Here is a 14,527-nt window from a genome sequence, read left to right on the forward strand (position 1 = left end):
ACAACCGTTGTTTGAGGAACAACGGCTAGGTACTAGACTAGGCTGTGACGAGCTGGAGCATACTTGGCATTTGGTCATTAACTTGATGTGGACTTTAATGTTGTCGGAGCTGCCCGCTATTAGTCGGAAGTATCCTCTAGAGCCTAAGATCGAACCCGAACTAACCCGGAAATATATCTTTCGCGGTATTTTGGATAGATATTCGATCTGCGAATTTCGATATTAGAATTTCTTTAAAAGTCTCGTTTTATCCGTGGAGTCGCTGTTGATATGAATGGAAATGATGGTAGCGAAGGTAAAAGAGCACCTAATTTGGGTAAAAGTGCAGATCCGCACCTCTCGTGATTGACGCAATTTACTGAATTACACAAATCACTATTAGCGGTCATCCTTATTATACAGTCAGGAACACTTTCCAAAAACGGCTTATTCTGCCAATTTCGGCCTTTTCCGCCAATAACGGCGGAATCAGCCATTTATGGATTACTCAGTATTAAACTGCTTCTGCCAATTTAGCCGAAATCGGCGTTTTCTGCCATTTTTGGCTTGTTCTTAAAAAACGCCATTTCCGCCGTTTTCAGCTGTTACAGTTTTTAAAACTACATCGCCAGAAACGGCGTTTTAGCTTAGATAGTTTTACAGGTGCTATTTATAGTGCTTAGTTCGATGGGAGTCCCTATTATGACATCATCGCTTTTCTGCTGGCATACATTTGTATATTTGCGCCGAAAAATTAATCTCATTGATCCATTCCAGGCTTCAAGAAAGAATTAAATATAAATGTACGGGTTTCCGATGGCAAATGTATTTGAATTCTGTTCTTTCTTTATACCTGTACAGTCAGGAACACTTTCCAAAAACGGCTTATTCTGCCAATTTCGGCGTTTTCCGCCAATAACGGCAGAATCAGCCGTTTATGGATCACTCAGTTTTGAAACTTTTACAGTCGTTTATGGCTTAATCAGCCAGTTTCAGCTCACTAAGTTTCGAGTTTTGCTTCAAAGTTTTTTGCGCACTTCCGGTCAAATTAGCGCATGTTGCCGATTACGTCATAATCTTGAGCAGACGATAAGCTTTCATATGACGCTAGGATGGAAATTTTTGAGCTAGGTAAAGTGGTCAAATTCACGTTTTTCTAAATGATTACGTCATATGCAGCCCAAAAACTCCGGGAAAACTCTCAAAACTACTACAGCATGAAACAAGTTTATTAATCATGATTTTTGTTAAAAATAAATTTGGGAACTAGTTTTAAAAACTATTATAAAGTTTTCAATTAAACGTTGCCATGGGTACACATAAAAACATTCGCCATTTCTGGCGTATTCCGCCGTTTTTGGCGTAGTTAGTTTTATAATCATAAACTATTAAGCCATTATTGGCAGTCCACTTGTTATATATGAGGATTCCCCCACCCGCTTAGACGTTTTCCCTAGTGTCTACAGGGTACTTTTTATCGGAATAAAATAATTAATTTGCTGAGGTGAACGGATGTGTAAATATTATATGTTAAAAATAAAATGATTATTATAATTATCATTCTCATAAGACAAATCAATCATGGATGTATAAACTAGTGTATCAAAAATCTAGTTTTAAGTTTTGCCCATGGTCTTATCTTGCCTAATAAAGCATAGAATGGTTGAGTGAATAAAGAATATTGGACTGCATATGATGTTGGTTGATTGAAGGTAATTAACATCCTCGATGCCTCCCAGCTATTTGGACTTGTGATGGGTAGTGATTGAATGAATTGGTGGCCGATGACGTTACAACACTCAAAATCAATACAGCTGTATCTAGATTCATTTCAAAATAAAACAAACATTTTCGAAACAATTTGGGATACATGTATGTATATATTTATTACATAGAATACACTCGAGATGATGTATTTTACCGAGATCAACCGAGATGAAATTAAATATAACATATTTATTTATTCCATATCGATTTTAACCATTGAAATCATATTATATCAGTAATAAATGCCTGCTGGGTTCATATTTTACATATTTTGTCGGATATTTTTGGAAAAATAACTTTTAACTTTACCGAGATGAGATCGTCGATCAATCAAATTCAATGAAATTTTATTGCTAACCGAGTTTACGTTTTTGAAGTCAAAATTTTTTTAAATAAAAAAATATGTAAAATATGACTCTAGGAGGTATTTATTACTGATATAACATGATTTCAAGTGTTAAAATCGATAAGGAATAAATAAATATGTTATATTTAATTTCATCTCGGTAAAATACATCATCTCGGTAATAAGGATGACCCACTATTAGTATTCACTGTTAGTGTTCACTGTTAGTTACTTCCAGAACCAGAACGATCCTCCTTAATATTACCGAGATGACGTAATTGGCCGAGATGAGATGAAATATAACATATTAATTTATTCCTTATAGATTTTAACACTTGAATTGAAATCATTGAAATCATGAGCTCGCCTAAAAGTAATAATGTTGTAGGCCTATGGAAAAATAGCGGAAATAAATGCTTTGCCGTAAACTACAACTAGGGATTTCAGGTCCGGTCATCCTTATTACCGAGATGACGTATTTTGATAAAACTACGCAATAAATCGCGAGAGATGAATGAAATATGAGTCCCACAATCACAAGTTCGAAAAAGATTTAAAACATCAAAACTATAAAGAAAATATGGCGCTATTGCACTTTCGTACCCCCCTCCCAAAAATTTTTATTTCAGCATATTCATTATCAGGGAGGTCTAGAGATTCAAAATCAGCAACTTTTGACCCAAAAAACTTACTTTTTCTAGGTTAAAATTTTGTTATTTTGGGCCCTAAATCGCGTGTAAATTCGCCGATTCGCGACGTCAACACCGCCATATTGGATGTCAATCAAAGTTGCTAACCCTCCACTGAAATGTCATGACATAAAAACTTTGCAAAAACCATGTTTTCAAACATAACCATCTCTGAAAATAACGCGTATGATTGGATTATTTTCATACTTAGCTATTCATTTAAAGATGTCCTGATGAAGAAAAGTTATGTACCCAAAAACGAAATTGTCAATTCAATTCCATTTATTGAGATAAATTTATTCAGATGTTTTTAGGTGGTAATTAGTGCGGAAACATGGCCGACCCGTCGGTTTGAATCGAGGAAATCGGCTCCAAATTATCCGAATTTTGGCTTGGAAAAATTTTTTTTTTTTTGTCAAAAGTAGTTTATTTTGACTCTACAGACCTCCCTGATAATAAATATGCTGAAATAAAAACTTTTGGGAGGAGGGTACGAAAGTGCAATAGCGCCGAAAATATATGTATTTAAATTGTCATAAATCTGATGTACCCTTACGCCCCATTATTTCTAATTGTGGATCACCCTCGTATTTTCTCTCGAAATCGCTTGCTAAAATGTTATCCCCTGTCGTTTTTCTAATTCTCATATTAAACATAACTCTGACTTGCTAGACAGATTTCGGTCCATCTTTCCTAACGGTGACAAATTCATCTCATTTGATGTTGTTTCATTGTTTACTAATATCCCTTTAGAGGCTACTTTTGATTTCATTCAACCCAAACTTCCGGGACTCCACCTCGATTTCCCCATTTCCGTTGAATGTCTCATTGATTTACTTGAACTGTGTTCCAAAAATATGTATTTTCATTTTGAAGGGAATTTCTTTCAACAGATTTTTGGATTTGCCATGGGGAATCCCCTCTCTCCTATTTTAGCCAATTTATTTTTGGAACATGTTGAAACTGAAATTTTGCCTTTGTATACAGATATCCCTCCTAAAGCTTGGTTTCGTTATGTTGACGATGTTCTCTGCTTGGTTTCTGATAAATTTAACCTTCACTTATTTTCAGAGTTCTTAAATTCACGTTACCCTAGCCTTAAGTTCACATTTGAATGGGAATCTAATAGTGTGATTCCTTTCCTGGATGTTCTTATACACAATTGTTTTGATCGTCTCCGTTTTTCAGTTTATCGGAAACCCACCCACTCTAATTCATATTTGCATTTCTTTTCCTTCACTAGTTTTAATATCAAGTTGTCTGTAGCCCAAGGGTTGTTTCTACGGGCTCTTAGAATTTGTGACCGTAAATTTATTGCAGGGATGAGAATTCTCCACGGTTTCCCGCGGATTTCCGTATTGAAAAATATCAATTTTCCAAATAGTCCAAAAATGATGTAAAAGTATTGGGGGGGGCGATTATCTCACTCAATCGGTAATCAGGTGAACCATAAAAGCATTCAGTGCCTGTTTTACTTATCGTCACGTAAAAGTATCGCATTTCAATGCATATTCATTGCAACACAGTGATTTTGTATCTACATTTGTACTACGATGAGTATTTTATCGATCGGTTGCAGATATGTGCGCGCGGCAACAGTAGTAATGTACATAGGCCTACTTACTGTTGCCGCACGTGTGTGGATAACGCCTTCAGATATTATACACTACTGGGTGATGATTTTTAGTGAGCATTCATCGGCGCATTTTAACTGCAATAATTCAGGGCTCGACCCGTAATGCATGAGATGCTGAATGTAATCGAATGAGGATGTACCACATTGGAACTAGCCATTAGCTTCCAAAATATAATAGTCATTCATGGGTTCAAGATCGCTCTAAGTGCTCGGAAAACGCATTTAATTTCTAAAATTTTTAATAAAAACCCACTCTCAATGCGCTTAACACTGATATCATATTCAAGTATAATAACAAAATCTCGAGTCATTTATCCAAAAATAATACTCTGCCCAATACTCATGCGGGTGTTTATAAAATCCCTTGCTCAGATTGTGATAAATTTTATATAGGTGAAACTGGTCGCTCCCTCAGCATTCGTATTAAAGAGCTTAAGAAAGATATTATTAATCAAAAACCCCAAAGTGCTGTGGCTACCCACGTTTGGGATACCAATGGTCATCAATTTGATTTTGATAATTCTCGTATAATTTTTCCGTTTTACAGTATTACCCGACGTCACATAGTTGAGTCGGCTTTAATAAATTCCCATTCAAATTCCTGTGTCAATAGTAACCTTGGTTTCTCCCTTCATAATAAACTTTTGTCCCTATACATTTCCTCTCTGGTTAATATTACCCAGGAAGAAAGCCACTAAATATTTGGATGGATATATGAAAGCTGTGGGTACTGGAGTGTGTAATGGGTAGTGTAGTGTGATCTGTGTGCATTTGTGGCCAGCACACAGATCACATTGTTCATTGGGGTTTAGTCCAGGACTCGCGAGATTTTCAACAACACGGAAGTAACGTGTAATAAATGATGACTTGAATTGCATGACTACCTACCACCCCTCATTATTGTTGGAAAAGTAAACGTTCCGCACTGACTAAAAATTAGTAATAATAATTGATAACATTTTAGAAATGGCCAGAATTTTAACTTCGGTTCTATCTCATTTTTATTTTACAATTGCGATTGGTATAATTTTTTTTTAAACGGCCGTTAAGGCTTCATGTTTCGTCTGCAATTCACTTCAAATAGTTACGCACATTTCAGTGTTTTTGGCAGCTGTACACTCAATCGGCACCGTTCGTGACTAGCTTCACTGCGGAATTATCATTAATTAACATCGCCATATCACATCATCAACTTATGTTGTGCCTTAAAACCCTAACAGCCGAAATAATTGAAATGCACACACGATTTCTATCATTGAAAATTGAGAGAGTGGCCGTGAAAGGACGTCACAGTGGGGCTGATAAGTCTAGTTTTCATGTGCAATAGTGTGTTTCGTTCTTAATGGTATATATGCTGAAATATCATAATTTCAGTCACTCTTGAGAATGGTTTTTAGGATAAAACCGAAAATTCGAGTTCTTAATAAATTCTTTATAGTTTTGATGTTTTAAATCTTTTTCGAACTTGTGATTGTGGGACTCATATTTCATGACGTATTTTACCGTGATCAACCGAGATGAAATTAAATATAACATATTTATTTATTCCTTATTGGTTTTAACAATTGAAATCATGTTATATCACATCCTCCCTCTGCAGGGACTCGAACCTGATGGCATCGCTACACTCAGCCACGGCACGAACCCCTGCATCAGTAGACCGGGTGCGCAGGTACATGCGCAGCTTTCCGAACGAAAACTGGCGGCACCAATCAGATTGCTCGTTGTATAATCGTTGAGGCAAATTTCAAGGAAGAACTATAAATGGGAAAACCCGGGCTAAAATAAAACGGGATTTCTGATTGGCTAAAAATCACATCATCTGAACTGCGCATGTATCTGCGCACACGGTCAATTATGGCAGGGTTTCGTGCCATGGCAATCTCGATGCCATCAGGTTCAAATCCCTGCTGGGGGAGGATGGTTATATCAGTAATAAATACCTTCTAGAGTCATATTTTACATATTTTGTCGTATATTTTTGTAGAAAAATAACTTTTAACTTTACCAAGATGAGATCGTCGATCAATCAAATTCAATGAAATTTTATTGCTAACCGAGTTTACGTATTTGAAATCAAAATTTTTTGAAATAAAAAAATATGTAAAATATGACTCTAGAAGGCATTTATTACTGATATAACATGATTTCAAGTGTTAAAATCGATAAGGAATAAATAAATATGCTGTATTTCATTTCATCTCGGTAATAAGGATGACCCTTCAGGTCACGTGATCAAAATGTGTCATAATTAGCGTTTTCCACGCTTCAAATTTTCAATCGCTCAAAAAACGTATTCTATTTCCGATATTTTAAGAACATGTTTCGTGTAGAGCATGTCGGTGCGTGCAAGTTTTGGTAGGCCCTGTATCACTCGGAAAAAGTCATAAACATAATTCAAAGTGCTCATACGCTAAAATTAATAATTTTAACAACTTGAACTCTACTACATAATAAAATAAGATACTTTATATATTGTCTTCAATTATTACCTTTAAGGTTTATTTAGTAGTCTTTCGCGGATTTTGACCTAAAGTCGGCAATGCGCTTCAAATTGTTTACATCTGGGTCACTACCGGCTCCACACCGGCTGCCAGCTGATCAATCAAAACACTTCCTGGTTCATTTTTACCACTCTAAATGTCAATTTTGCAAGTAAAACACCACTTTCACTCAATAAATTCATACTTTATTGTGAAATCGGCAATATATAAGACGAATAATGGTTAGGCCTACCCAATTTAAAAACTTTGAGTATTTTGTACAAGAATCCCAAATTTTGTCTAAATTTTTGCTAAAAAGAAATTTAATTTTTCCAATCTGCTTCACCTTTAGGTAATAAAGTAGTAATTTCATATTTTAATATCTCATCTTGAATACTAGGATATCCCTCTGAAAAGCAGTTGTTATTCATTTGTTCATGGTTTTTCAATTCCAGTTGACCCTTTCACTAAATAACTGCCGCTACTAGGCCTAAAATACTCACCAACCAATGGTTAATCAAATAGATTCTAGAGGATTATATTATCAATTTTCTTTTTCATTCGAATGACTTGCCTAGAAGGAGACCTTTAATTAGATACCAAACATGACATACTTTGTTAAAATTGGCTTTCCAATGAAATATCGACGCAAAAAAAGATGGCCGCCATTCCTCGAGCCTCAATTTGAGATATCATGATATAGATTTTTCATGGGTAAGTCTGTTAGGGCCTAGGGATCTCTAAAGAAAAACAAAGGCTTTCCCATTCATTTCAATTAGATTTAATTTCGGAAAACCATGTAGTAGATCTCTTCAACGCTTTATCCTATTCTTCTGCGGCAAGTGAGTATCTGAAATATAATGATATTATTAGTATCTTTTATTTCAGAAGGCTTTAAAAACATAGAACTTATCCAGTAAGATTAGTTATTTCAAATAATAAAGGTCTATAAGGCCATATCGAATCAACTAAATACATTAAAGATGTAGTTAACTAGATTCAAGATGGCCCCCTTGATACTTACTTTATGGTTACCGTGGTAATCGGTATCACCCTGATGTATGATATCTTCGGTATATTATCTCAAAATTGATATTCCATGTCTTAAGTATCATATATCTTGAGGAATAGACTGTAGTATTGAGTGTTAATGGTTATTGTAGTGGGTATTAATAAGATAATTAGTATGCAAATTAGCCTAATTTATATATTTGTGCAATTACTTACATGAATCTAAACAAACTTTGTATAGACAACATACTGACCAAATTTGGTTTTGAACGGATAAAACTTCTGGGAGTTATATCGGTTTTAATTGTTGAATTTAATTCCTTTATCTGGCTAAAAAGAAGCAAATCCTAGACACTTCCTGTCTGATACAGAGATACCCCAAACAGAGATACCCCAAATTTCCACCATTTTATTGCTTATAACTTTTGAACCGCCTGACCAATTTTGATTCTGTAAAGTGCTGTATGCTTATACTATCCCCTTCTTCATTTTAAGCTATTAGAACACACATAGGACACATACAAATTTTCAACATGAAATCCCTACGTATACAGTTAAATATACACTTCGTAGACTTTATAAACAAAATCAAATATATCTAAAATACCAACAGCATCTAAAAGAGAGACGGTTTAATCTACTGCTTGTAATATATATATTTGAAACTACAATTCAATTCAATGTTATCTTGCACCGCAATAAATCGATAGTTCGGCAGTTGTGATGAATCTGCGGGATGCCTTAACCACCCCTTTCTGCGAGTTATTCTAATTGAAGTAACTATCGGAATTTTGAGATGCTCCCTTAAACTTTCACTTTCGTCAGCTGCAGGTCAACCAGTTGGGAACACTTTCCAAAAATTGCGTATTCAGCAAATATCAGCGTTTTTCGTCAATAACGGCAGAATCAGCCACTGGTGGATCATACAGTTTTAAACTGCTTAGGCCTTTGCCAATTGAGCCAAAATTGGCAGTTTCTGCAATTATTGGGTCGGTCATGAAAATCGTCATTTTTAGCCCACTTAGGACTTTAGACTCAGCGGGCTATTGCGTTCACTTTTCGTCCGTCGTCTGTCTGTAGACGGAATCCAGTTATTTTGGGAAGTTTTGAAGACGCTTCAATGTGTCTTGGTATTTGGGTAACACATGTATCTAACCTAGACACATCTTCAGCCCTAAATCTGGCCCTGTCAATCAGATGGCCGACTAGCAACTGTTGTTGTTCATTGGGGTTGGTATTGAGCCAATTCATGTAAAATGGCGGTACGTTTTTTTATGTGAGCATTTTTTTCATTGGTTCTGGGGTTAAACGACGTATAATCGATGCGATTGAAGACATGACGAACCTACGTCGATGACATGGTCAACTTTGTTTAAATTCGACGAAAAACTGTTTTTGGCGGGAAAATTCTTAGCTCTTGCGTATATAATTGCAATGATCTCGATTGGGGGGCATCGTCTCTACGAGCGAATGTGATTGGCTGTTTTTGGGATATACGGGGAATTCCGGCGCTACTAAAATAATTATGGGAAAGCCATTAATGGCGAACGTTTCATTGGACTGGTGCCAAATATGTGCGAATTTTAAATGCTCATTGCTGGTGAGAATATAATTATTTCACATATCGCCATAGGTATTGTTTCAGTTTAATACCCGGTGATTGGTGATTGAGATTGAAGTGAAGCGAATGGTCACTACACAAGGTCTCCACTTGCGCAAGAGTGTTAAACATTAGACTGGTGCACACACAAACACACGCTCATACAGACTTCTATATGGTGATGCTGTAACGCTGCTTGGCGCGTGCAAGTTTGGTATGATAACAGGCTAAAAAATCGTCGTAGCAGAAGATGAGCGCTGTGTTTTCTGTTCGATAGAATGTGTAATAAATTGTAAGTTGTCGTGACCTGAAAATACTAAGCAGCAAACTATAGGTATAGGTCGAGGTCTGAATATTGTAGTGGTAAATTCCAGGATTTAAAACGATCTAATACTACGCCCCGGTGTTTTAGCCTCCGCGGCCATACATTGGAAGAGGTTTCGTTCTCAAGACTCAATATTCAGCCACCCTCAGATGTGTGACATCATATGAATTTTATTTGAATATTTATTCATATTGTGAAAAATATTTTTTTGAAAAAATATAAAATAGTTTCCCTGCCGCGCCTGCCTGTACCCTACGAAATTTTGGACGTAGACCATAAACAAATGTTTATCGGTCTTATTTGACTACAAAATAATACTGTAAGAAACATAGAATACAATATAAACTTCTAGAACTTTGAAGTCACGAATTAATAAGATTTTTCAAGCAATGCCCTTACTCCAAACAACCTCTAGCTTTCAAGGTAAACCACGCTTTGCCCATGGGCAATTTATTTATATATTTGAATCCCCCAAGGGCCCATCAGCATTTAAGAAAAATTGGGTCGATCGAACTCAAGATGGCTGTCCTATGACCTTTTTAGTGCCCAAAAATGTAAATTGTGGCCCAAATTCTGAGTCCTGTAGCTTCCTACTGGTTTGCCATTTCTCATTGCAATTTGTAATGGGTATTCTTTGGAAAGGGAAGTTTTATACCTGAGACAGGTATTTTTGATCAGCCAATTATGGTGCAATTAGCGGCCATCTTGGTGTCATCAGCTCATTCGTATGTGGGAAAAAGTTTTTCCATATTATATTAATACCTAAGCATAATTTGTTACCACAATCAAAGTTGTAGCCCATAACGTGTTTTATGATTTTGGTGAGTTTCAAGGTCATTGATTTTTGTATATGGCCATTAGGGGGCGTTGAATACAATAACATTGTATTTCTATATTATATTCTTACCTATGCATATTTTGTTACCACAATCAATTGCAAAGTTGTAGCTCATGATATCGTCTATGATTGTGGTGAGTTTTAAGGGCATTAGTTATTCTATGTGGTCACCATGGGGCGTGAAAAATTGGGTCGATCGGACTCAAGATGGCCGTCCTATGACCTTTTTAGACCTTTTTAGTGCCTAAAAATGTCAATTTTGGCCCGAATTCTGAGTCCTGTAGCTTCCTACTGGTTCGCTATTTCTCATTGCAATTTGTGATGGGTATTCTTTGGAAAGGGTTGTTTTATACCTGAGCCAGGTATTTTTGATCGGCCAATTGTGATGCAATTGGCGGCCATCTTGGTATCATCAGTACTCATTGGTAGGTGGGAAAAAGTTTTTCCACATTATATTGATACTTAAGCATATTTTGTTACCACAATTAATTGCAAAGTTGTAGCTCATGACATCATCTATGATTGTGGTGAGTTTTAAGGACATTAGTTATTCTATATGGTCACGGGGGGGCGTTGAATAGTAGAATAACTTAGTATTTCCTTATCAGATTGGTACCTAGGCATATTTTGTTACCATGTTCAATTGCAAAGTTGTAGTTTATGACATGTTCTCTGATTGTGGTGAGTTTTGAGGTCATTGGGTTTTGAATATGGTCACCAGGGGGCGTTGAATAGTAGAATACTTAGTGTTTCCGTATTAAATTGGTAATGAGACATATTTCGTTATCACAATCAATTACAAAATCGTAGCTGCTGGCATGTTCTATGATTGTGGTGAGGTTCAAGGTCATTGGTTTTTGTATATGGTCACCAGGGGGTGTTGAATATTGAAATTGTTTGATTGTTGAGCATTGGAAACCACTTCCCAAGTGGGCATGGTGTCCCTGGACCCCTAGATTTCAATGAAATGAATTTTTGCGTACTAATAGCCTACATGACAAATTTTTTACTTCACACCAGTTTAGCGAGCCACTGGACCATTGGTCCTTTATTACACTTAATCAATATGGTCCGTATTGAAAATCCAAAATAAATTCAATTCACATCAAATCAATATATTCTCTGGTTTCCGATTTAAAATGTCAAAAACATTAACATAAAACTCGTTTCCAAAGTAAACAAGGTTACTTTTTGGTACGATAACCACAATCAAACGTGGAGAACAGATAATAAGATAACAACCCACAATGCACAAATTAAAGGAATTTTAAAATCGAGAATTTATTTATTCAAAAAATCTAAAATGAAATACACAAGGTTTCGATCTCACCCTAGAGATCATTGTCAGGTGTGGTCACACCTGACGATGTGACCATGATATATGTGACCATGGCAACATTCACTTAAAAACTTTATTATTTTTTAAAACTTGTCCCATGCTTATTTTTATCATTAATCATGATTAGTAATACATTTGATATATGCTATAATTTCCCAGAGTTTTTTGGGTTCATATGACGTAATTATTTAGAAAAACATAAATTCTACCACTTTACCTAGCTCAAAAATTTCCATCCTAGCGTCATGTGAAATATTCGATATTATGACGTCATTGGGGTAATGCGCAAATTGAACGAGAATGCGCAAAAAAACTTTTAGGGCCTAAGCAAGACTGAAAACTTAGTGAGCTGGCTGATGAAGCCAGAAATGACAGTGCAAGTTTCAAAATTCTGTGATCCATAAACGGCTGATTCTGCCATTATTGACGAAAAACGTCGATATTTGCGGAATCCGTCGTTTTTGGAAAGTGTTCCTGACTGTCAACAGACAACACTCCTTCAGTCGACTGGAATAGTCTCAGTGACTATAGTCAACCAACCGACTCAAGAGGGATTCCTAACCGCCCTCTGCGCTACTCAGATCAGCGCCTAACATTTATTTATCTGTCTCTCCCATTGCCTGCCAAATCTGGATGTAGCGACGTATTAAAACAGAAACTAGAAAGATGACAACTCTGTGGAAACTATTTGAAAGGCCTAATGAAAGAAAGATTTTTGATCATGCAATCTGAAAAGCCCTCAGCACAGTAGGGTTTTCAGGCATTTCGGTAAAATTTTCTTTACACTGTTGAAACAATTTAAAAGGCCTGAATGAAAGAAGTTATCAGGGATGAGAATTTCTTGCTTTTCGGCGGTTTCCCGCTATTTTTGTGATGAGAAATTTAAAAAAATGAGCTTTCAAATTTGTCCAGATCCGTTGAGAAATTGATGGGGGGGGGGGGACGGTTTACTGTGTCTGGCATTATGTTTCAACTCACAAAACTGAGTATTTTTAGCATGCTTGAGGGTACTCAGCCCAAAGATTTTCGTTATGTGCTGCCATCTGGTATTGCCAATATAAACTACTGTGAAAAAATAACCAGTTCGTGCTGCCTTCTGGAATTGAAACATGACTTTTAGAAATAATGCTGGGGAACCCCCACATTTGATTCGTGCCTATGTTGCAGTTAAGCTGCAATTCCAGTAATTGAGCAATTTTCAACAAAAGTCCCGCTTTTTTCATAATCCCTGGTTCTCATACCTGGTTATTCTAGTTCTGTAAATTCCTTCTTAAAGCAATTCACAGAACTAAAATCGGTCACGCAATTGAAATGTTACTTATGAAAATCACATGTCTCAGCAGCATAATATTTGTTTCGAATGATCAGCAACTTATTGAAACACTGTCAGTTTCGTGGGAAACTTAAACTAGGCCATAACGTATGATACGTTTTGTCAAAAAATTATTTCAATGAACCCCAGAAAAAAAATTTTCACTTGGTACTTAAGAAGTCGGGTTACGGCAAACAGACAATTATTTTGGGAAGTAAACTTCATAAAATATCGTCTAGAGATTTAATCTTTGTCAGCATTGTCATAAAACACATCTCCTTACATGAGATTGGGATTACCCAACTTTTGTTTTTTGGTAAAAGGTTAGGCCTATCTACAATTCCTAGAATTGAATTCACTAAGTAAATTAATGTGAGGATGAATAACTACATCACTTGGTATGGTGAACGGTCACCTTGTAAACATAAATCCCATGGGGTTGGAAGTGCAGCAGCAAAAGCAGCAGCAATAAGTTACTGAATGACGTTTTTTTTTCTTTGAATATCATGTTTTTGATGAGATTGAAGTAAATTCGTCGGAGCAACATATGAGAACCTGTCAAAAATCGGCAATCAAAAATTTCTTCCAATGCGCTTGGGGCCTGTCAATCATTCTGAACCATCATCATGACTTGATTAAGCCATATCTTAATCTGAAATTTTTAATTTGTCATAGTCAACTTACATGCTCTAGCTAAAACTTAAATGAAGAATTATTAGGAGTCATATCTATTTTAAATTAAATCTTGAAGTGGCAGATCAGCATAAGTTGTACGAAAGATAGAACAATCTGAAATATTGTTCCTGCCAAGCTCTGTTCGTGTGAAAAATACAATGACAGTGGGATATTATAGGTTTTTGCAAAATTGCATGATTTTCATGAAGAAAGATATAAAGCTACTGGTTCATTGGCAGTCGTGTGCCTGGGCACTCGTTAAAATAACCAATTTGCATATTACCTTATTTTCCGGTGTATAAGTCGAGTTTTTGAGACCAAAAATCATGTCCAAAAAACATAGGTCGACGTATGCACCGAATACACTTTCAATATCATTTAAACTGCCGATGTTTAAGAGTTCAAGGTAGCCATGATGAAATGGAATATTGATTTATGTTAGGCTACACTCGCATATCAATTAGAATTTAGAATAAAATAGTGAAATATTTTCTTATAGTTTGGAAATGGTTCAAAATTAACTGATA

The 14,527-nt window shown here is 36.0% G+C and overlaps 1 protein-coding gene across 1 annotated transcript in view; it reads left to right on the top strand.

Moving 5' to 3' along the window:
* Window positions 1-200: 200 nt before the first annotated feature.
* LOC141910948 (DNA polymerase alpha catalytic subunit-like) overlaps window positions 201-14,527 on the top strand; it is a 97,768-nt gene continuing 83,441 nt past the window's right edge. The window contains exon 1 of the mRNA XM_074801842.1: window positions 201-295. Coding sequence (XP_074657943.1) covers window positions 271-295 — 25 coding nt within the window. The 5' untranslated portion in view covers window positions 201-270. The remainder of the gene's footprint in view (window positions 296-14,527) is intronic.

The sequence above is a fragment of the Tubulanus polymorphus genome, chromosome 9 (assembly GCF_964204645.1).
Source record: "Tubulanus polymorphus chromosome 9, tnTubPoly1.2, whole genome shotgun sequence".
Classification (NCBI taxonomy): Eukaryota; Metazoa; Nemertea; class Palaeonemertea; order Tubulaniformes; family Tubulanidae; genus Tubulanus; species Tubulanus polymorphus.